This window comes from Balaenoptera borealis, assembly GCF_965194805.1.
Source record: "Balaenoptera borealis genome assembly, chromosome: 16".
Taxonomy (NCBI): Eukaryota; Metazoa; Chordata; class Mammalia; order Artiodactyla; family Balaenopteridae; genus Balaenoptera; species Balaenoptera borealis.
Genome location: NC_138872.1, coordinates 60,529,517 through 60,549,959, shown reverse-complemented (window position 1 = coordinate 60,549,959; position 20,443 = coordinate 60,529,517). Strand labels below are relative to the sequence as shown.

At 51.3% G+C, this 20,443-nt stretch overlaps 1 protein-coding gene across 16 annotated transcripts in view; it reads right to left on the bottom strand.

Annotated features, from left to right (window-relative positions):
- The window catches only part of SNX29 (sorting nexin 29), a 557,079-nt gene that overhangs the window by 51,789 nt on the left and 484,847 nt on the right, over positions 1-20,443 (bottom strand). For 15 of the 16 annotated variants that reach the window (XR_014235418.1, XR_014235419.1, XR_014235420.1 and 12 more), the window contains one exon: positions 6,558-6,697. The exons of the other annotated variant lie outside the window; for it this stretch is intronic. Coding sequence is in view for 8 of the 15 variants with exons in the window: in XM_082359262.1 (XP_082215388.1) it covers positions 6,558-6,697 (140 nt within the window). In the remaining 7 variants the exon portion in view is untranslated. The remainder of the gene's footprint in view (positions 1-6,557; positions 6,698-20,443) is intronic. 16 annotated transcript variants of the gene reach the window in all.

The window sequence follows — 20,443 nt, the reverse complement described above, 5'->3', positions numbered from 1 at the left end:
CTGTGGGATGCATAGGGGGTAGGGAGGCCACCTCAGTATCAGAGAAGAGTAGCTGTCACCCTGGTCATTTTCAGAAAGAGCGATTCATTCTGATCTCTGTGGGTGGGAGCCCTGAGGACGTGGAGGGCCAGTACCCTGGGGACTGCACTTTCTCTGCATCCCTTAACACGGCCCCTGAAATAGCCAGGCCAGCAGATGGAGGTGATGAAGTGCCATTTTACATATCATCTCTCCAGGCGACAAGGTGGCAGGTCTCCCTGGGGAGGGGCCTCCGGGTAACGAGCTTCTGAGAAGTGGGCGTCCTCCTGCAGGGGAGGCCTGGCCCCTAGAGGGGAGCGCTGCCATCTAGGCCCGGCTGAGCTCTTGGGCTCCCAGAAAAGCCAGAGCCTAGCTGTCGCACCCAGTTTCCCTGGGGCAGGCCCTGAGTCACTCCATCTAGATGAGAGATCCCCACAGGGGAAGGAGGAAGGGAAAGACTGACTTTCAGAATAATTCATGTTATAAGTCAGCATTTCATGAGCACCTACTATGTGCCCTGTATCTCAGGGAAGCACAGTGGACTCTTGCCCTGGCCTGCCACTTACTCTCACAAGGACCTTAGGCAACCCACTTAAATTTCCTGGCACTCCAGTTTTTCACATGTAGACACAGATGTATGGATGTATGGATGGATGGATGGATGGATGGATGGATGGATGGATGGATGGATGGATGAAGAGACAGATGGAGAAATGTCTGTAGGGTTTTTGTGGGGCTTCTCTCCTGGTCTTTCTCACGAGTCTCGCTATCAACAGCCACTGACACGGAGAAGCTGCTGTGTCCCGCTCTCACACAGAATCCTCACCTAACATCCCAGCAGAACAGTGATGTCAAATACTTATCTTCCCATTTTACACATAAGGAAACTAAGACTCAGAAAGGCTGGACCCTTGCCCGAGATCACCCTCCTCCTTCGTGGCAGAGGTAGTGGGGAAGAGCACTGACTCCCAAATCCCCACGCATTCCATTTGGACACCAGGGGCCTCAGACTCATTTGCCCTTGAGGGCCAGGAAGCTGAGGTGCGTCAGCGAAGCAGGTCCAGGGGCAACGCGAGAGGGAGCAGCGGGAGAGGCGCCAGCTGGGGCACACCCCTCCCATCGACAGCCACTCACGTTGGTATTTTATTTTAAAACACAGCCCACACCTAACCAGTCTGCCAGTCTGGCCACACAACTGAGACTTTCTGAACAGGATCTGCACCCCTTTCTGGCCGCTGGACGCGGCAGACCACTTTGGAACCTGAAGGTGTGGATCAGCCACAAAAGCAACGTGAGTCTAGGGTCCTAGGAAGGAACCATGTGACTCCTGTGAGCGCCCCTGGCAAAGCAGCATGTCCGCTCGGGTCCACGTGATCCTGGCGTTACCCAGGCTGACGCGTCTCAACCCCACGCCAAAGCCCCACTCGCTGGGAGAACATGGCAGCTCCTATTTCAGCAAAAATATATTTAACAGCTTTGAGAGTAAATATGGCAGCAGATGGGGGTGGGGAGTGGGGAAAACATCGACCGTGTTTTCTGCTGAGCATCCGGTGGAGAATTTGTGCTGTGACCTACATTACTCTGGCTTCCACCCCCGGAACTTTTCCTCTCCCCTCACGGAACGGCAGAACACGATGCATTTCCCAAGGATGAATGACTCTGCAGAAAAACGTTTTAATAATGTGCTAAATGACAGCACCACAAATCACTTAAGTCTTCACTGATCTGCAGTCCAGTTCCGCAGAATGAATCCTTGGAATCCTGGTCTCCCTTCGATAATGTACCTTCAAAGGAGCACCTGACATTTCCCTAAGTAACTGCTCACATCTGCCATGTGTCACATCTTGGGGTTCGCCTTTCCCTCCAACATGCCAGGAGGATGCAAACAACACGGGGCCCCCAAAGGAAGAGGGCATTAGGGGGTGTTGTCTGCTCACTAGCTTGGGGGCAGGTTCTGGTCCCCACGTGGGCCAGACATACACAGGGTTCAAAATGGAAAAGAAATGGCCCACTTCCTACTGTCCTACTTTCTAATTCAGACTGCTGCTGGCATTAGCAAGGAAGGCAATGGGCGGCAGAGAGATCTGGAAACAAAAATTGAACCTGCTGATTCTTCAACTCTCAGATTTGTGCAGATGGCAGAATCCTTGGAAGTCATGCCGCCCCTTGCAGAACACAGTGAAATACTGACACACTAAAAAGGAAAGACGAAATGGAAAAGTGTGTGTAAAAGCAGGTGCCATGGAATAGTGGATTCCAGGCTGCATGAGCCTGAAGGTTTTAAGGGTTTTGGTGAAGAAAAATGAGCAAATTCTACCCACTAGGTTTAATCCCCTGTACACCTTCCGTCTCCCGCCCCGTATGGGAAAGGCACCACCTTGACTGACACTCAGCAGTGGATGAGCTTGTTGAACACACTTTGGAGCACAGAGTGTGAGCAATGCATCATGGGTACCTCACAGCCAAAGCCTATATTGCTGAGCAGCGGGTAAGAGCCAGCACCGCAAACTCAGGTGTCTCCTGGGGCCAGACAGGTCATGCGAGTGACTATGTAAGAAAAACAGCCAAACACTAACAGCAGGTGGCAGGGAAGGCTCGGCTCAGTGTCCAGGAGGCAGCGGAGTGGCGGGCTCAGTGGGGAGAGGGCAGAACTGTCTGACTGTAGCCAAGCGTGGTCCAGGGGGAATGCGGGTGGGTATGTGTCTGCCCTGGCTGCCATAACAAAATACCACGGACCGGATGGCTTCAGCAGCAGACAGTTATTTCTCACAGTTCTGGAGGCTGGGAAGTCCATGATCAAGGTGCCAGCAGATTCAGTTCTGGGTGAAGGCTCTCCTCTTGGATTGCAGATGGCTGCTTTTTCACTGTGACCTCATGTGGCAGAGCAGAGAACTCTGGTGTCTCTTCCTCTTCTTCTAAGGACACTAATCCCATCATGGGGACCCACCCTTATAACCTCATCTAACCCTAATCACCTCCCAAAGGCCCCACCTCCAAATGCCACCACAGTGGGGATTAGGATTTCAACATAGGAATTTAGGGGGCACAAACATTTAGTCCATAACAGGGTGTGACCAATTCTGAGTTTTCAAGAGAAGCCTGATATATGATTTTTTTAAAAATCTGATACCTTCTAATTTTTTGATGTTGGCAACACTTTAATTAAGAAAAAGTAATAACATGGACCTAGACATTACCCTACGAAGTGAAATAAGTCAAGACAGCGAAAGACAAATATCATATGATATCACTTGCATGCAGAATCTAAAAAAATGATACAAATGAACGTATTTACAAAACAGAAACAGACTCACAGACATAGAAAACAAACTTATGGTTACCAAAGGGGAGAGGTGAAGTGGGGGATAAGTTAGGAGCCCGTGATTAACAGATACACACTACTATATATAAAATAGATATTAAGAAAAGAAAAAAAAATAACAAAACCCCACCGGAATAGTCAAATAAAACAGGTTGGAGGGTCAGGCTCCATCCACAGGCTGCGGGTTTGTCACCCATGTCCTCAAGCCATGGGCTCTGGCACCAAACAGCCCAGGCCCCCCATGTGCTGGTAGGTAACCATGGGGTCACAAAGTAACCTCTCTGGCCTCATTTTCCTTGTCAGTATTAGGTGGAACCTTATGAAATTACCCTTTCATTGGCAAATTTGTAAGCCTCCATGTAATAAAATGAAGATAAGGTGTCCACCTAATTAACAGGCTCTCAGGAAGACTGGATGAGGTGAAACCTACAGCCAGAGCTTATAGTAAATGCTCAATAAGCCAGGGGAGGAAGCAGGGCAAGGCCATCCTTAGTCAACAAGTCCACTCATGTTCAGTCGCTGAAAGGGATGCTTAGGGCCCTGAATCAGCATTTGAAAGACCTGAGGAAATCTGTCAAGATCATAATAATCACGCTTTGGGGAGTTTATTTCCTTAGTTGAGAGAGATGTGTTTTTAAGTAGGAATCTCTCAGGGTGAGATTCTGAGCTGAGACACCAGACCTGCTGTTTGCTGGGGCTGCACAGACAGAAAGTTATCATTTGGAGGCTCACCAGCATGGACAAACCGGGCTGCAGCTCACCTTCCATCACCCCCAAATGAAACAATCTGCAAGCTCCCACCTGGAATCCCATCTCACTCAAAACAGACAAAGGAGGAGAGGGCAGCTAACCGTGGAACTGCAAGGAAAGCCGAAGGGCAAGCTGTTTAATTTCAACTGGGGTCGAGACCAATGTTGAGTCCGGAGTCTCGTGTCAATATTGTGTCCCTTGCCACAATCTCCTACCAAAATGTTTTGTGCTTTTTAAAGCCCATGAAATTGAACCTCACATTCTCTCTGCTAATTAGGCACAAAGCTTTCTCTCTCAGCTCTCATCAATGGCAACCAGAGTGGCTGGGACTGCACAACACGCCGAGACACTTGAGTTAAAGTGCAGTTGTCACAATTCGGCAGGCTCACGTTTGGTACACTCTCCACCAGAGCTGCCTGGACCCCCTGACCTGGCAGTAGGGGCACCAGCTCTCCCGTACGAGGCAGCCTCTTCTTCTCACACGTGAGGTGGGCAGCCTTTCTTAGCACTGGGGTCTCAGGACTACCTCTCGGATTCAATTTTCATCAGGAAATTTGGCCAAAACACACCTGACTCAGGGAGAGGTTGATTTTCAACACTCATCACAGGCCAGGGGGCTGCCTTTAAAAGATGAAGGGGATCTCCTCTCATGAACTATAGTGGCATTTTCAAAACAGCAAGATCAAGGCCCTAGCATCACAAATAAGTGAGTAAAAAAAAAATACAGTTTTCCATATGGTATATTCTATTTGGGGGGGGGGGAAAGGCATCCTTTTATCACAGATAGCACAGTACAATTATATCTTTTCATAAAGGTCCTGAAACAATTAGAAAGACATAAGCAAGTGTCTTGGCTGCAATTTCAAAGCCCTAAGCAGGTAAGAGGGGCAGCCCTGCCGATGTCTGTCTGGTTGGAAGTTCAACTTGGAAATTCTGGAAAGTGTGATGCCAAAGGCACACCCTTCCCCCCACAGACAGACGCAGAAATAAGCCCCGGCTTGAGTCATAGCATCACCGTTAGGACAAAACAGATCCCCAAACCCTCAGCACGCCATTCTAAAGAGCTCTGGGGAAAGGAAACTCTTGCTTCATCCCAGCAAATCAGTGTTTTTCAAGTGACAAGTCCCAACCCACTTTCAGAGGCCCACAGGTTAGCTATACGGATTCTTATATCTATCGTTTCCACTGTGATGATAACGTTTTAGAAATAATATAGAGTTGACCCGTGGACAACATGGGTTTGAGTTACACAGGTCCACTTACACACAGATATTTTTCAATAAATATGTTGGAAAAATTTTTGGAGATTTGCAACAATTTGAAAAACACTTGCAGATAAACTGCATAGCCTAGAAATATTGAAAAAATTAAGCAAAAGCTAAGTATATCATGAATGCATAAAATACAATGTAGAGATACAAATAACATACAAAAGATATGTTAAGTGACTGTTTATGTCATTGGTAAGGTCAGCAGTAGGCTATAAGTATTTACGTTTTGAGGGAGTCAAAAGTTATAAACAGATTTTCGACTACATGGGGGGTTGGCACCTCTAACCCCTATATTGTTCAAGGGTCGAGTGTAATTATATTCTCTGGCATCTGAAGACTTTATAAAAACCAAGGATGCTTCATCATTTGGGTTCCCTGAATCCAAGGGTGTAAATGTCGCGGTGTGATGAGAGACTTATGAGAACAGAGGGGACTGATCAGTGACAACGTAGTGACACCAGTGAGGCCCACCTGCCCCCAAGGTGAGGCCCGAACACATGTTTCCCAGCGACGTGACCCAAGGACAGTCATGGCGGGGGAGGTGTGGTCAGCACGCGGACCACCCGGCGCGGTACACGGCATGTGGCGAGCTCAGGAGAAGCTGCGGCACACCGTCATGAGCAAAGATTTGGTTTCAGAAAAAGTAGCATTCGCTCTGTTAACTGCTGATTCTGAATTGCAATGATTTTGTAAGTGCTTAACATGTAAACTTCCTTAATTTTCTTTTTTTTTACTTTTATAAGACATATAAGAACAAGGAATTTATACCTAGTTTTAAGTTGGTCCATACTTAGGTCATATTAATATGAAAGTAATCTAAGTCAGCACCAGTGGGAATCTGCGAGACGTTTCCTTGGGTTCACTGCCCACATGCTGAAGAAAGCCTGACAGAGACCACTTTAGCTCTGGAACACCTGTGAGCTGCAAGCTTTCCTTTGATCAAAATGTACCAAAGTATAAAGCCACAGAGCCCTGCGTTTTTTGCAAGCCTCAAATCAACAACGCTCACTTGCGGGCTCATTCTCTCGTGAGCCCTTTAAACTCCCAGATGCCTTGACCCAAGTCTCCACATCAGCACCTCGCAGGCTCTGGGGCACAGCCGGGTCCCGGGGTGTCCAGGACGCAGACACATGCAACCGCAGGAGAGAGAAGGAAGGACGTGTGGGGCGGAGCACGTGAACGTGACCGGTACTCACATAAAGAAGGGCATCAGCTGGACCAGGGTCTCTTTCTGGGGGCTGGCAGCAAACTCGGGGACCACCTGGATGACTTTGTTCATGACGCTGCGCAGGTAGTTCTGGAGCTGCTTCCTGCGTTCCTCCACAAACTTGGCGTCCTGGGAAGACGGACAGACAGGTGTGCTCAGCTATGCTTTCCTCACCCGCCCGGAGACGGACGACCCGGAGAACACGTAACCATCAATCATCACCACCCACAGCGAGTGCAAGTGGTGCCTCAGGCTTTACACGTGTGATCACGTTTAATAACGGGAGATGCTCGTGATAGTATTATTGTTAAGTGGGGGAAGGCAGGTCCATGAAACTTCCTACAGTGTGTTCCCACGAATGAATGAAATCTCAGCACCTGCAACGTGTCGAGTATGGTGCTGGGACCTGGGACAGACCATAAACACACAGGGTCACTGCTGTGGCCCTGGTGGAGGTCACGGGGCCAGTGGGGGAGACACCAATAAATCCAGTGACCACACAGGTCAGCATATAACTATTCATCACACTCAATGCCACCCTCCAGAGAGGATGCTTAATTTTGCCTTCATGAGAATTTTCTGAAATATGAATCAGTTGCCACTATTTAAGAAAGATTTCATTAACAAACAAATTCCATTTTCTCTGAAAAACCAGGAGAGGTAGCAGTGCGGCCCCACCCCCAGGGCTACTTGGGGCCGGGGCTGCTCGGTGCTCCCCGAGGCAGGCGCAGGGCCCCAGATCCGCGCTCAGGACCCTCCTGACTCACACCGCCACCCACCCCTGTGTCTGCCTGGCCCTCGTAGGCAGGGCCAGCTCCTAGGCGTGTGCTCTGGGCAGTCCCTCAGGGTCAGAACTCGACCTGTGTGGTGATCTGCTGTCCTCATGTTGAAACACAGTAATTTTGGCATGAGGGACCTCACATCTGCCTGCTGCCCTGGGACCCACAGAGCCTGGAGCCTGTCCTGCCCATGCGCAGCTGCACTGGGGGCCTGGCTTAGAACCAGGAAACCAGGGCCGGTGTGGGGCAGCAAAGGCTTTCTCTGAGGAAGTAATGCTCCTTCCAGACTGAAGGCGGAGTGGGGTGAATAGGGGAGAGCAGAGCGAGGGCGGCAGGAGGAACAGGGTCACTCAGCCTCACAGGGACACGAGAAGCCTCACACGACAAATGAGGAAACTGTGGCCCAGAGCGGGGCCGGGCCGCTAGCCCACGAGGCCCCAGAGACGGAGCAGTACAATCATCCCCCCGCTCCACCTCCCGCCAGCCTGGGGCTCGGGAACGGGGTGCAGAATGAGCCCATGTGCTCAGAGACACCCGAGGACATGCCCGTCCCCGCAAGGCCCTGCCAAGGGCCGGAGCACAGCAGGGAGATTCCCTCTTAAATGTTGTCAGATTTAGCGAATAAAAAGCCAGGATGCCCCGTGAAATCTGAATGTCAGATAAACAATGAATTTTTCAGTATTCATAACTCCATATTCAAAAATTCATGACTCAATAATTTTTCAGGGTTCAAGTACGGCCTATACAATAAAACCTTTCCATGTAATATTTGGGATACACTTATACTAAGAAATTATTCATTGTTTATCTGAAATTCCGATTTCACTGGGTGCCCTGTGTTTCATCTGGCGATCCTCCTCCGAGTACCGGGGGGAGGAAGGAACACAGAGCACCTGCTGATCCCCGGGGGCCACTTCAAGGTCACATCAAGGTCCTCTCACCCGGAACCACCCCCTGATGCACTGCCTCAGCCGGACGTTTCTCCAGAGGGGGATGGCGCTCAAACACTGTTGCTGGCCGCTCCAACTTGACCGCCAGCACAGTCCCAGTCTGGGGCTGAAATCTCCTGCAGCTTGGTTGGAGGGGTGCTGAGTGCGGGGGGTGAAGGCACCAGGCTAGGAGAGCCGTGGGTCTTCAGCTGGAGCTCAGCCAGTCCGGCTCCGCTCTCCCATCTGATACCAGAGTCTGCTCCACGGTCTCCAAGTTTCAACCCATCGTTAAGCAAGTAGACGCTCCTCCTTGGGAAGGTGGTCGATATGCCAGGTTAGTGCCCAGAGGAGCTAATCAGGCCTGGTTTTCAATCTGCACAAGATACCCTCCTCAAGGATGGCTTGAGAGGCTTTGCTGCAGGAAGGCAAGAAAGGGGCTAATCACCCCTGGAAGAACTCGTGGAGATTTCTCCTTTTTCGGGGGGAAGATGCTCAAAACACTGTAAGCACCAAGGGAAGGCTGGGGGTGGCTCCCTGTGCTGCTAGTGGGGCTGGGCTGGGCTGCGGGGCCCTAGGAAGCTGAGGATCCCCCAAAGTCAAGGTCAGAGGATCCTACCCAGGAGTCCAATCTGCCCAATTTCACTTGGGCCTCTTCTCGCCCAGGTCCCAGGGCCGACAGGGACTTGGCAGAAAGGTTATCATCACCCTGGAGGAATCACAAATCCTACTGATTCCTCAAGCTAGGCAGTCCCTGGAAACCCCGGCCAGCTCCTGAGAAAACCCAACATGGCAGTAATCTGAGTTTGACAGCCGAGCAATTTCTACCTGAGCTGTTCAGAACAAGCGATGGTATTTGTGGAGTCTTTATTCACGTTCTGCGCTCAGCACTTTCCTAGCACCACATCTTTACAGCACAGCGGAGGCTCAGGGAGGGTAAGAAACTTGCCCTAGGGCTCAAGACCTGCAGGGTCCCAGGTCATCAATGGGTGAGCAGTGAGAGCTGCCCTCAATCCAGAAGACACTCTCCAATTTACGTAAGAAAAATCTACAGGTCCTCTAAACTGCAGGTGTCACCCAGCCAAGATGCAGTTCACAGAACTTGCACCTGCCCGCCAGCTGTAGCAGAAGGAAGCGAGTCACTGCGGGGATGGGGGTGGTGGGGTGGGGGAGGGGGGGTGCTGACGGCCAGCCTCTGCCTAGATGTCCTGCCTTTGGGGCTCAATCTGATCCTGGAGGTATGGACACCTCGAGTGGCCGCACACAACTTGGCAGGACGCAATGGGGCCGGGAAGATCTCAGAACAACTCAAGGAAGCCTATATTCTTTCCCATTACTGTCATTTCATTTTTTACTATGAAAGTTTCAAATTAGGGCAAAAAGCAGAGCGAATGGTATAATGAACCCCCATGACCCTTTATCTAATAAAGTCTTAACCCTTTTCCACATTACGTCATTTTTACCTTTTTGCAAAGGTGTTTTAAAGTAAATTATACTCATCATGACATTTTACCCCTAAACACTTCAAGGTGTATTTCTAAAATACTAAGAACATTTTCCGATTGAACCACAATACCATGATCACCTCTAACAAAATGAATGATAATTTGTTGGTGTTACCTCATACCTAGTCGGTATTTGAACATTTGAATTTTCAAATGTGCCTACTGCTTCTGGGATTTTTTTTTAAAAAGGGGAGGACTCCATCCCAGAATGAAGCTGGCAATTCTCCAGCAGGTTGAATGCAGTCTTGTTCAGATCAGATTCCCCCTCGGGGATCAGTTGGGTTCTGACCAAAAGGTGAAGATGGTGGTGCCTTTTTCACCACAAGCTGCTAACAGCTTGAATGGCCTAAAAACATTAAAACCAGGGTGTATCTGCCTCAGATCCAGGTTTCTGGCCTCCCTTGAGAAATGGTCCTCATTACTGGAAGCACAGGGCTACCATCCCACCCAGCCTCCTCCCCTCAGTCCCGTCCCCGGCCTGGCCTCTGTGGGACCCCGAATTTGTACCACTTGGATTGCCTGAGGCCCTACAGAACCATCCAAGAGCTACCCTGTGAGACGATCACGTTCCAGGTGACCACGTTCCAGGGGACGTTCCCTCAGGCAGAAGAACGGCCTGCACTGCCATTGGCCAGCTCTACTGTCTGGCAGCTAAACCACGCAGAGCTGGGGTTTCTCACCTGTAAAATGGGGATAAGGATGGTGCCTACGTCATTCATGGTAACCGAGGCTACGCGCCCGGTAGCCAACATCGCCTGCCAGGCTCTGCGACAGAAGCTGATGATTCTGGATGTTCAGCCAGGAAGCCTTCCTCAGAGAGTTTCTATGTGTACGGGGTGGGGACAGGCAGGCAGACAGACAGACAGTGGGTAGCCAGGCAGGGGCAAGTGCTGGGATGTCGCCATCCATATGTGATCAGGGAAGCGCGCCAGAGGTTTGCACGAGGAACAGAGAGAGCGTTTCACTCAGAGGAGGCGACTCCTGGAGGGGCTGCTCCAGCACCTCTTGGAGGACAGACACCTGTCAGGGGTCTAGGTGGGTGCCCTCAGTGGGGGAAGGGCATGCCAGGCGGAGGGAACAGCAAATGCAAAGGCCGAAGGCAGAAGGAGTGCAGCCTACGGGGGCAGCAGAAGGCAGGCCCGCGGGGCTAGGCTTAGTGGTTCCCCAGAGCTGAAGCCGTAGCAGCAGCAGGATCACGCACAGCCTTGTGGACCAAGAAAGAAGCTGATGGGGGTGGGACCCAGGAGGGGCATTTAGAAAGACTGTTGGTGGGGAATGAGCCATAGCAGCCTGAGGCAGAGAGATCTATCACGCCACTCCCCTGCTTGGAATTCTTCAGTGGCGTCCCATGAGCTCTGCCCCCTCCCAACACGCACATCTAAACCCTTAGCGCTCGCAGGAACCTTCTCCACGTGGCCCCAGCGTGCCCTGCGGACCGCTTCCCTTCACGGCACCCCCCCTCCCCCCGACAACACGCCCCGCGTCCTGGAGATCACAGCAGCCCCATCAACATTTGTTGTAGGAACTTAGAAATGTGGGAGGTGGACTGAGGGGCAGCAAGGCAGGCCGCCGGGGAGAACAAGCCCAGAGCAGAGACGACAAAGCCCCCTGACCGGGGAGGAAGAGGGACAGAAGCAGCTGCGAGCTCGCTCCCTGGCTCCCAACTCCCCGTGGGCGGGGAGTAAAGGGCAGACACGGGGTAATGAGTGAGCAAAGACAGCGAGCTGGTCCTGCAGGGACCCCGTCTGCCCCCCAGGACCCCTGGGAGGACAGGAGCATCCACACAGGGCCTGCCCCGCTAGGGAGGGGCCAGCACTTAAAGGGCCAAGGAACGTTTGTGAGTTTTTTGGTTGCGCTCCTAGGCGGCAGCCAAAACGCAGCATTAGAAGCGATGGGCTGGACCGAAGCCCAGCTCGTGGAATCTGCCAGACGCCTCTGGTGGCCGCTTAACGAGTCCTCGCTGCCCGTGGCCCTGCTGTCGCCTTGTGCGGCACTCCTATCATAATACTATTGTCAATTATGGTTGAGGACTAACAAAAGAACTGGGAGTTTGTCCTAGCTTTAAAAAAGAACATTCAGGACTATTTTCATGGGAGTGTTTTTTTTTTTTTTCCCTCCAGAAAAGGTTAATTTTATTTTGAGCTTCAAGAAGATAAAGATGCCGTCAAATGAAGAAGAGCTATTTTAAAAACGATGTAATGTTGTGAACAAGATGACGAGCTGCAGTTCCTGGAACCGATGCTCAGACCCCCTGCCCCCTGTGCTTTGTGACATTTTCTTTCCTGGGCCGTACCTGACAACAGTGCTTTCCAGACCACATTCCGCCTCTCGAAGGGGACCTTCCCCACGATTCTGCACTTCCAGAGTTCCTTTCTATTTTCCTCTAAGGATATCATGGTGTTTTATAAAATAAACGGAAGGTCCTGTCCATCAGGAGCAGCAGGCAGCTCAGGGCCCTGTCGAGAGAGGCGGCTGCAGAATCAGCTGATCTAAGGGCACCTCAATGGCTAGAGAATTCCAGAACAATGACTAGCTTCCCAAGGAGCCCAGCATTAGCGAATGACTTTGAGTTCTAGTTTAGAGTCAACGACCCAGGTGGGACGTGCTGATGGGCTGGAATCCTGCATTCGTTTATTCAATGCACTTATTCATGCGACAGATACTCCTGGGGGGGCCCCTGTGAGCCAGGTGCTGTGAGTGAAGGAATAAACACAACTCGGATCCTGCCTTCACAGAGCTTACAGTCGATGGAAAAGACAGACAGATCATTACAAAACAGCGCGATAAAGCCAGGAACACAGGATAAAGGTGCGCACAAGGTCTGCTGCGGGGGTGTGTGGGGAGCACACAGGGGCACGTGGGCCCTCCCCAGGGGTCGTGTGATGTAATAGTTATCATAATAGCAGCAGCAGCAGCAGGAGAAAGTGTTAATAGTAACTTTTACCGAACATTTTCTCTGCCGGGCACTGGGCTGGTCACACTTATATGTTATTTTATTGAATTCTCAGAGGCCCACTGAGATAGGTACTTTTTAGTACTCCCATGTCAGAGAGAGCAGATGAGACTCAGAGGGGGTAAGGGCCAGTGCCCAGACACTAACGACTGAGGGGTGCAGACAGGACTCGGCCCCAGGAAGCCTGTGCTCTGCTCTAAGACGGAGGGAGAGAACCGCCCGGAGATTCCAAAGACCACAGCCAGAAGGAACCATGGGAGTGGGGATCAGAGGGGACACTGAGAGAGGGGGAGCTGGGGGAGGGCAGGGGCAGAGCTGGGAAGTCACTTCAGAGAATCTGGACTCTGCCCTCAGGGCCACGGGTGTTTCAAGCAAGAGAGTGGCAATCAGCTCTTCCTTCCGTGAGAATGAAAAGAAGATGCTTCAGTTTTAAAAAGCCCTCTTTTGTCCCGGTCACTCTATTCTGTCCCTGGAATGCTGAAACCTGCCCTTCCTCTTTCAAGTGTGGGTCGGCTGTGAGGTGTGGATGCAGCTCATCTGAACCGCAGGCCCAATCCTGTCATCCTGGGGCAAATGCTGCAACCCACGAACTCGGCTTTGTTACAAGGGTGATGCCTGGGTTCCCAACCCTGACACCTGAGGGTGGTTTCTAGGGTGACCGTCATGCACTTGTTAATGGGAACCTGAAAAGAGACAATGACTGTTGTTGCCACTCTAAATGCTCTGGACGGAGACCTCTGACAGCAATGAATGGCCGGGCGTGAAGGACCCTCGTAGCAGCTTCCCAAACATCACTGAGCCCCTCTGATAAGCGTCTGATTGGGTGATTTTAGCAAAACTACACCAAATATCTTCGCTTGCTGAACTCAGAAATAATAAAATCGTGAACTTACAAAAGGAAACTCTCCTAATGTTTACACGGCAGGTGGGCTCCAAGGGGTCAGGATGGAGGTCCTGATGTTCTCATCCGGGTCAAACAGACGGGGGGCAGCCTGGTTGCTTTCAACAAGTTTCGTTTAACAAGTTTTCTTCCAAGTAATCATCAGCTGGGTGGCACCGGGTGTGAATGAGAGGGGAAGGAGGAGGGCTTTCTTTGGAGCGGTTTTGGGGAGGGGATGTCAGGGGAGGGGAAAGGAAGGCCCGTGTGTCTCTAAGGCACCCTTGGTGAGAAATTCAGGCCCTAAACCTCAACAGATACCCACTAATTTAGAGGCCAGAGTCATTGCCCCTCCTGCAGGGACAGGGAAGCAAAGTCCTGTTAATTGAATTACTTTAGCCCTGGCGACTCAGCTGGGCCACCATTTACCAAGCAAGTAGCTTGGTAACGGGCTGGGATGGACAGAGGAAGACAGGAAACAGGCCTAGCCCCGGGGAGCTCAGCGTCTCCCGCTTGGAACATTTACTGAGTCCCGGAGATATTACACAGTTATCCATCCAAGCAAACATTTATCTGACACCTCTCCTGCCAGGCCCAGTTAGTTGGGATGAAAAAACACCCAGTTCTTGCCCTAAAGGCATGAATGGCATCTCACTCATTTATATGTTCCAGCATCTACCAGACACCAGAGTAGAGGAGGGTCCACCTGCCCATCCACGCCTGCCCCGGACGCCCACCTCACGCCAGGGCCTGTGATGGTGAGCAGGTGCGAGAGAAGGTGAGCAGGACAGACGCCCTCACGGAGGTCGCGATCAAGAACCCCTTCCTTCTTCCAACAGTGACAGGCCAGGCCCTGTGCTGGGGGCCCCAAGATGAGATGACAAGTCCTGGTGTCAGCTCATGGGCCAGTGGTGGACAACAGGCCGGGAGGCCAGTGACAAAACTGTGGCAGAACAGGAGGAGAGCTCCTGGGGCCGGGGGGGCGGGGGGGTGCTCCCTCTGAGCTGGGCTGGTGGGAATCAGCAGGCACCTCCGGCCTGGGTCTGGAGGGGTGGGTGGGATTTCAGCAGACGGTGATGGGAGGAAAGGCAACCAGACGGAGTGACTGAGGGGAGTGAGGGGAGCCCGGGCTCAGGGTGTGGGGTGAAATCCTCTCAGTGGGTGGAGGGCAGTGTACGGACTGAAGCAGCCAGGCTTTGGAAGGAGGCCGATGGTAAGTCATGAAGTCAGTGCAAAGGGTCTGGGAGAGAGACCAGGTGCACACACTGGGGGTTCAGGAGGCCCGGAGGTCAAGACTCAGGGGAGGAATAGAAAGGAGTTGACGATTTGATGCCTGCCATGTAACATGGATCCCTCTATGTGCTTTCCATGAGTTTAGCTATTTACTCCTGTGGCCTCCAGTGAGGCTGGAATTATTACCCCCATTTCGCAGCTGGGAAAACTGACGCTCAGATATGTTACATGCCATCAAAGCCCAAAGCCAACAAGGAGAACGTGATGGGGCTGGGGTTTGAGCTGAGGTGGTTCAACATCAGAGCCCTTGCTCCTATTCACCTGGTAACATTTTCAATAATATTTACTTAAAAGAGAAGAAGATCAACATTTCTTAAAGGCAGTGACCTCTTTACAGTCAGGAGGGACATTTACAGCTGGGAGCGCGTATAACCCCGTAAATCACTGAGCACCCCAGGCAGGCTCATCCCTGCTGCACAGGGACGGGGTGGGGGGCGGGGGGAGGCGGTGACAGACAGTCGAAGAGGCTCCTCACCCTCTGCAAGGCCATACAAAAAGGGGAAGGGCCAGAATTCAAACTGTGGACTTTGTGATCCAAACCCTACTCCTGTTTTTGCACTAAATTGTTAAATCGCCACCACCTATTTTGTGTAGAACATTGTGTGTGCGGAAGGCAAAGAAAACCATGAACCCCCCCCTTTCTAGCGGGTAACAGAAACTCCCAAGAAGCTAGAAACATCCTCACAATAGATGCATAAAGAACGACAGCAAGAACAACAATAATAACAGCAGCAGCAGCGGCTGACTTTTGAGTGCCTACTAAGTCCTTTACACCTATCAATCTGGTTTCATCCACAAAACGACTTTCCAAGGTAGGTTCTACCATCACCCCCATGTCATAGATGAGGAATCAGAGGTGCAGAGAAAGGAAGAGCCTTGCCCAAGCCCGTGGATCTGGAAAATTCGGGGGCCAGGATGTGGAGCCAGGTCCTCTGGCTCCATCAATGGCATATGCTAATGCTCCCATGGGAAGGGCAAGGGGCTACTGAAGACCTAACTGCCTCTACCTCCCCCATCTGAAACAGGACTTCCCATACGACACACAGGAAGCTGTACGACCCTGTTGGCAGGCCCAAGGCTCTGATGGCCTCTGGGTGAGACGCTGCCTGTGACAGGAAGAGAAAGGGCAGACTCAAGGGGACACCACGGACCCCAAAGTCCTCTCCACACTTCCTTCACGAAAAAGGCCAGGGGCTTAGTGCCACACCAAATCCAAGCTTGTGCTTCCCGTTGACCCAAGAGACCCTCCTCTTCTTGTTCAAAAAGCCTCGAGTGAGGCTATGGACAAGCCCCACTGCTCACGATACCTTACTCTAAAACGGGGGAAACAGATCAGACCCTCAGGGCTGGGCAGCTCAAGGAGGGAATACAACGTGTGACAGAGCTTGGAGACTGTAAAACAGCACTTGCGTGATGTCAGTGAATTACGCTAAATGTCAGAACAGAAGATAGATCCTGACCCCCACCGGCAATGAAGGCATGCCCATTCCACACCTTGACTGCAAACACAGGAAAGAAAGCAAGTCTCTATTTCAGAAAAGCAACACGCCCCCACGCCCCCATCCCCGCCTCCAGGGCTCAAGGTACATTGACATTCTCCTCCCATGTGCTTCTCAACATGACGATAATAATAATAATAATAGTAATACCCTTTATTGCAAGTTTACTATGTGCTGAGCACTATGTGGAGTGTTTACCTGGATTATTTCAATGTACCCCTGTTACAGCTCTGTGCAGTAGATACTAATATTCCCATTTTGCAGATGAAGAAACTGAGGCTCCGAGAAATAAGGTGACCCAGCTAGGGAGGAATAGAGCTGGGATTTACAGCCAGGTCTGTCTTGAGTTCAGCTCATAACCAGGATGCTGTTCTGGCTCTTAGGGTCAATGTATTCACAACAGCAGGAGCCCTACAGCTTTGTTAAAAACAGGAATTAAAAAAACAAAGTAGTCCTTCAGTTCACATGGGGTGAACCAAATACCATAGCTCTAAAAACTCTCCTCTTAGCATAGAGCTACATATTTGTGTCTGGATGAAGTCTCGTCTTTCTATCATCAGAACCCCACCTTCTGTGGGAGGGGGGGATTATGGACAGAAGCTTCATAGCAGCCTCTGTTGCTCAAGATGGGCTGGATAAGGTGGCCTGTCCCCCACAGGTGGGAGCCCATCTGCAATGTTTCTTCCACCCTCCGCGGTGCCTGGCACAGGCTGGGTTCCAGATAGGACACAACAAATGATCTCCTGGCAGGACAGCAGCAGGCTCTGTCACAGCTAAAGCCTATTTTTCTCTGTTATTGACTTTACAGCCAAGGGAAACTGCAGGCCGGACAGCTGAGTCAGGGACGGGCGAAAGGCTGGTTCATGCATTTACTGGGAAGAACTCAAGAGCGGAAAAAAAAGTCCTTGCCCTCATGCAAAAATGTCTCTTCCCAGAGCTGCGAGCTCCAGGGCCAGGAGGGGCCAGTGGGGACAGGGTCAGCTGGGAAGATGCAGCCACGACTTTAATCCCAGCAACTGCTGCCTCATGGGAAAGTGGGCCCACTGTTGCCAGATCGCCTCGATTTTTAAGTGAAATCCCAGATTTTTAAACATTGAAAATTATAAAAGATTTAAAGACAGGTGGATCAAACAAATCAGAGTGCAGGCCACACAAAGCCACCAATTTCAGACGTCTGATCTAATTAGATGCTCCTTAACTTAGAATGCTTTCTACAAATTTACGGAAGCCAGGCCTAGGACCTGGGATTCTTTAGGAAAGCAGCATGGTATGTCCACAAGAATCACTCAGAGCCAGGCTCAGCCCCAGGGACTGTCTAGCTGGGTGACCCCGAGCAAGTTACTCCACCTCTCTGGACCTCAATTTCTCCACCTGTGCAACACAGATGTTAAGAGTGCCTGTCCCAGAGGATTACTGTGTGATCAAATGAGATAATGTGTTCCCAGGACACAGTAGACACTCAACACACGTGATTTCTTTTTTAGAAGTAGGCACAATTCAGGTTCCTCTGCCTTTAAAACTACCATATTCTTTAGTCTGGCAGTATTTGGTCAAAGTAAATATAGCACACTACATGACCCACTGTAAATCTATGATACTTCAATAAAATTTAAAAAAATATATATGGTACACTACGTGGCCCAGCAATTCCAGCCTGAGTATCTATCCCAGAGAAATTCTCACATGGACCATAAGGGTCACACACAAGGAGACTGCCTGCCGCGCTGTGTCTGAGTGGGGAGGAATCAGGAGCCACTTGGCGGCATCTCCGGAGTAAAGGACAAGTGGTGGGTGCGCTCCCCAAAACATACTGAACAGTTACGGAAGCAAAGCACAGGCATATGCGGCCCCACGAGCAGAGCGTAAACAGGATGCTGGGTGAAAACAGTGAAAGAATGAAGACTCGAGCACAATGCCATGTAGATCAGTTAAGAACATGAATAATGCAACATATTCTAGAAGGAAACACACAAGTTTATAGCTTGAGCCAAACATGCTGGAGCGGCTACTTGTGGCAGCGAGAAGAGCAGGAGGCTGACGGGATAAGAGGTGATGAACTTGAGGCTTCAGGTTTCAGAGTGAACAGTGAGATCCACGTGTCAGGAGCTGGGCAATAGCATGAACTTGCTGTTTTGTATCTGAGGTCCAAAGAGGAAAATCAAAAAGGAGAGATGTGGTATTTTCCTGTCTGCACCTGTTTACTGCCAGGACCTCCCTCCATTGGACCCAAAGACCCCAGCGGGATCCTGGGTTCAGATGTGCCCTGCTCTGAAAAGCTCCAAGTCCAACAACTCCAGAGGCTGAGACTGAGCTGTAAAAGCCCAACCAGAAATTCAGAGTGCTCGCATATATTTTATGTCCAGTCCTTCCTGCGGGCTCCATGGGGCCCCTCTCTCTCCTCCATGCAATTGTTTTGCCTGTGCTGGCTCCAGACCACACAGTGATCGCCGGGCAGACAGATGGCACCCACACAGCCACTTCCTCGTTATCGACAAGAGAGTCCCCCCGCAATGCCCAGGACCCTTTCACAGCCCATTGAAAGTGTGATGGTCATACAGGGTCTGGTTTAGAGAAGGTTTTAACAGCAGCAGCAGCAGCGGCATTACGTGGGGCCGTCTCTGTCTTAAGTGTAGCCTCTACGATCAGTATAAATCCTTAACTGCTGATGCCACAGGCTGATATGGCTGTTTGGGCAAAGAGAGGCATAAATGGAGCCAAAACGTTAATACCAGCCGGTGCGTGTCGAATGCCAGGACTTGAGTGGAGACGCTTATGAATATCATTGCTGACTGCAACTGCGTTTCATAGATGAGGCTCAGAGAAGTTAAGCACCGTGGCCAGGACCACACAGCAGAGGAGGAGCAGTGCCAGGACAGGAACTGCCTCGAGAGCCCGTCTTCCTCAGCTCTGCTCAGCCATCACGCCCCCCGGGGAGGCCCCTCACGTGGGGCACGGCTGCGAGGGACACGCAGGCGTCAAAGCCAAGGAAGAGAGGGCGGTGAGGCAGCTGCATCCCTCCCGAGAGCAAGCGGACAGAGGCCAACACCTGCCAGCCACACACCCACACTTCAGCGGCCGGGGGCGCAAGCAGGGCCAGGGCCGAGGCCTGACGCGGGAGACACAAGAGCGACAGCAACGCTGGCGAAGCAGAGGGCTCCCACAGACCACTGCGACGCGGGGATGGGGGCCTGCAGGGCCGCTCCCCGCTTTTTAAGGGAACCTGCAAATCTGGACCGTTAGGTGAAATCTCTCAATTCTCAGATCAGTTGGCAGCTAATTCACATGCTTGAATACGATGGTGCAGACGACATAACATACGTCCACAGGCCATCCAGAAGCAAGAGAATAAAATCATTAGGTCTTCAAAAACAGATCTCTGCAAAATCAGTCCCCCCAAGCTGTGCTACTGAGGCGGGGTGGGGATGGTTCCATGCTTCGGAGGGCCCAGCATCTTTCTACAGAAACAACCTAGACACCTGGGAAGGGGTGGGGCCCAGGAAGGGGTGGGGCCCAGCCCACCTTCCAGAGCAGGGTTGGGACTATACACAACGGCCCGCTCCTTGGGACTCCGACCCTTGCTTGTACTCCTAGAGACTGAACACCCAGCACATGCACCTGGGGCTAGACATTCAGAATACAGAATCTTTCTTAACTCTCCAAACACATTTCTCAGGGAGGTGGTGGTCTCTCCATTTTACAGGTAAGGGCACTGAGACTCATAGAGATGAGTTAACTTGTCCATGGTCACGCTAGAATGCTCAGAGCTAGAATTTTAACCCAGGTCCAGACAACTTCCAGGCCCAGCGACTCTGCTGTTCCACACTGTTCCTTTGTTTACACAGGGGAAGTTTACAAAAAATCCATCCAGGGACTTCCCTGGCGGTGCAGTGGTTGAGACTTCACCTTCCGATGCAGGGGGTGTGGGTTCGATCCCTCGTCAGGGAGCTAAGATCCTACATGCCTCACGGCCAAAAAAACCAAAACATAAAACAGAAGCAGTATTGTCACAATTCAATAAAGACTTTGAAAACGGTCCACATCAA